General features: G+C 39.3%; 2 protein-coding genes across 2 annotated transcripts in view; one reads left to right on the top strand and one right to left on the bottom strand.

The window, feature by feature from the left end:
- The window catches only part of MELLADRAFT_110105 (uncharacterized protein), a gene marked incomplete at both ends in the record, with an annotated part of 2,545 nt that extends 2,164 nt beyond the window's left edge, over positions 1-381 (top strand). Inside the window, one exon of the mRNA XM_007414170.1 lies at positions 327-381. Coding sequence (XP_007414232.1) covers positions 327-381 — 55 coding nt within the window. The remainder of the gene's footprint in view (positions 1-326) is intronic.
- Positions 382-518: 137 nt separating this feature from the next.
- Positions 519-1,481, bottom strand: MELLADRAFT_110104 (uncharacterized protein; the record flags this gene model as incomplete). Its single annotated transcript, XM_007414132.1, has 3 exons — positions 519-654; positions 1,106-1,232; positions 1,301-1,481. 3 exons carry the CDS (start codon positions 1,479-1,481, stop codon positions 519-521), a joined length of 444 nt encoding a protein of 147 aa, XP_007414194.1.
- Positions 1,482-2,068: the final 587 nt, after the last annotated feature.

Here is a 2,068-nt window from a genome sequence, read left to right as displayed (position 1 = left end):
GAGGCAACTGTAGATGAGGCTCGTGATGTTTACATAGATGTGTTCAACAAAGTGGCTAGTCTTCAAGGGGGTTCTTCAAAAAGTTAGAACCCAACGCTGGTCAAATCACAGAGCACCATTAGAATTTACTTTACACTGTTCAATATTGAAACCCTTCATCATTTTTTGCATCTTCAAAGAAACTTCAAAAAAGATCATGTAGCCTGAATTATCAACCGTATCAATCACTGCTCCAGTTTCCTTGACCTTCTGCCTTTCAGTTAGTTAGAGTTTAGCTGGGATTTGCAAAAAGTTTGTATTTAAAAGTTTATATTGTTGCTTTGCAGTTTGAACCTTTTCCTCTTGATGATTATACATTGGTTAACACTTACTTTAAATTGATTCGAACTAAACTCCCCACTGGGTTTTGGATTAAACAATTGGAAGTGTGCACTGTGTTATATACAAAAGTTTTTGTTCAAAAAAGTATAGAAAGACATATTTTATTTACAAAATTGAATCAAATCTTAGATCTCCTTTCATTTTGACAACTTATCTAATTTGACGTATACCTGCTGGTCATAACCCTTTATATGATCCTTTGTATACAACTCCCACGCCTTCCTTGACATTCTTGATTTCTTTAGTTTTAATGCCTTACCCAATTTCACCAACCTGGAAGAGATTTGGCAAGAGGACCCAAACCGTGTCAAAAATGCCTTGGATGGGATGATTTCTTTCCCTGTCAGCTTGTTCTTCGTGGTGGACTTGAGTGTAAAGTGTTTGACTTGCGTTTTCCATAATCTCAACAATCCCATTACAATTATCAAAATCAATACCAACAGCGTAGTCTGATAAACAAAAAATAGAACCTTCAATGTGACAATCAGAGGGGTTCTTGATTATATCGTGAGGCTTGCCGGTTTCTCTATTGACTCTTGCAAACATTCCAAATGCATAAGGTGTGGCATCCTTATCACGATGTGGTTTATTGGTAAAATTATCACGAGTAATGGCCACATTGGAGGCCCAGACTTGGCTATTAGCAGATGTCTCCCATCCTGGAGAGTCGAAAGAAGGGACACTGGCTTCAGCTGCAATCTGTGAATTGGCGGAAAAAGCTGACATCGAAAGAATCGAAAACCTTTCTGCCCAAAAGTCTTTGGCCTGAGGCAGAAGAAGTGAATTGCGTTCAATATCAATCCAAATCTTTCCCTCGGATTTGGATGTTGCTTGATTAAGGGAGTAGTGACCTAATTGGGGTTTCATCAGTCACAGTCACCTAGCTGGATTTAGAACGTAAATATATAGAAGAACTCACAAACATCTTTTCCAACATCGGCAGCTACACCCGCTGCGGAGCGCCAACCCATGGCCCTCATATCTCCAGGCCTATTGACTCCACGAGTTGCACCATTATTCTTCACAAATCCCCTGGAGATACCATGAAGATAAAATGTAGATATTGAGGATTCAAATTGGACGAGAAGCTCGGGATGCATGTCGCTGAACTCGTTGAATTGGGCAATCAAAAGGAGCTCTAGCGATTTTTTGTCAACCAAGACCACGATCCCATGATGGAATAACTTCCTTGGTACTGATGAGGGTTTTTTCTCTAAGAAGAAGAACTTTGCAGTATCTGGAAGTCCGTATTCACAGGCGATTTGATTCCTGCGTGAGATTTCGCGTGCAACCTTGAGTTTGTTGTGTTGTTTCTCGGTGGCTTTGTTCTTTTGAGTCCTCTTCTTGGAATCATACTTTCGCTTTGAGTTGCTTCTTGCCATTTTGGAAAGTGGACGGTGTTGAATGATTGGGATACACAGAGAGTTTTCGAAAGATAGTTGATTAGAATATTCGGTTTATTGTTATTGGCACACTGCCCTCCAACAAAGAGAATAATCAAATGAGATGAGAGCGATGAAATATTCAATTTATTGTTATTGGCACACTGCCCTCCAACAAAGAGAATAATCAAATGAGATGAGAGCGATGAAATATTCAATTTATTGTTATTGGCACACTGCCCTCCAACAAAGAGAATAATCAAATGAGATGAGAGCGATGAAATATCCAATTTATTGTTATTGGC

The sequence above is a fragment of the Melampsora larici-populina genome, assembly GCF_000204055.1.
Source record: "Melampsora larici-populina 98AG31 unplaced genomic scaffold MELLAscaffold_41, whole genome shotgun sequence".
Classification (NCBI taxonomy): domain Eukaryota; kingdom Fungi; phylum Basidiomycota; class Pucciniomycetes; order Pucciniales; family Melampsoraceae; genus Melampsora; species Melampsora laricis-populina.
The sequence above is the reverse complement of the archived record's forward strand: the minus strand, read 5'-3'. Positions and strand labels throughout refer to the sequence as shown.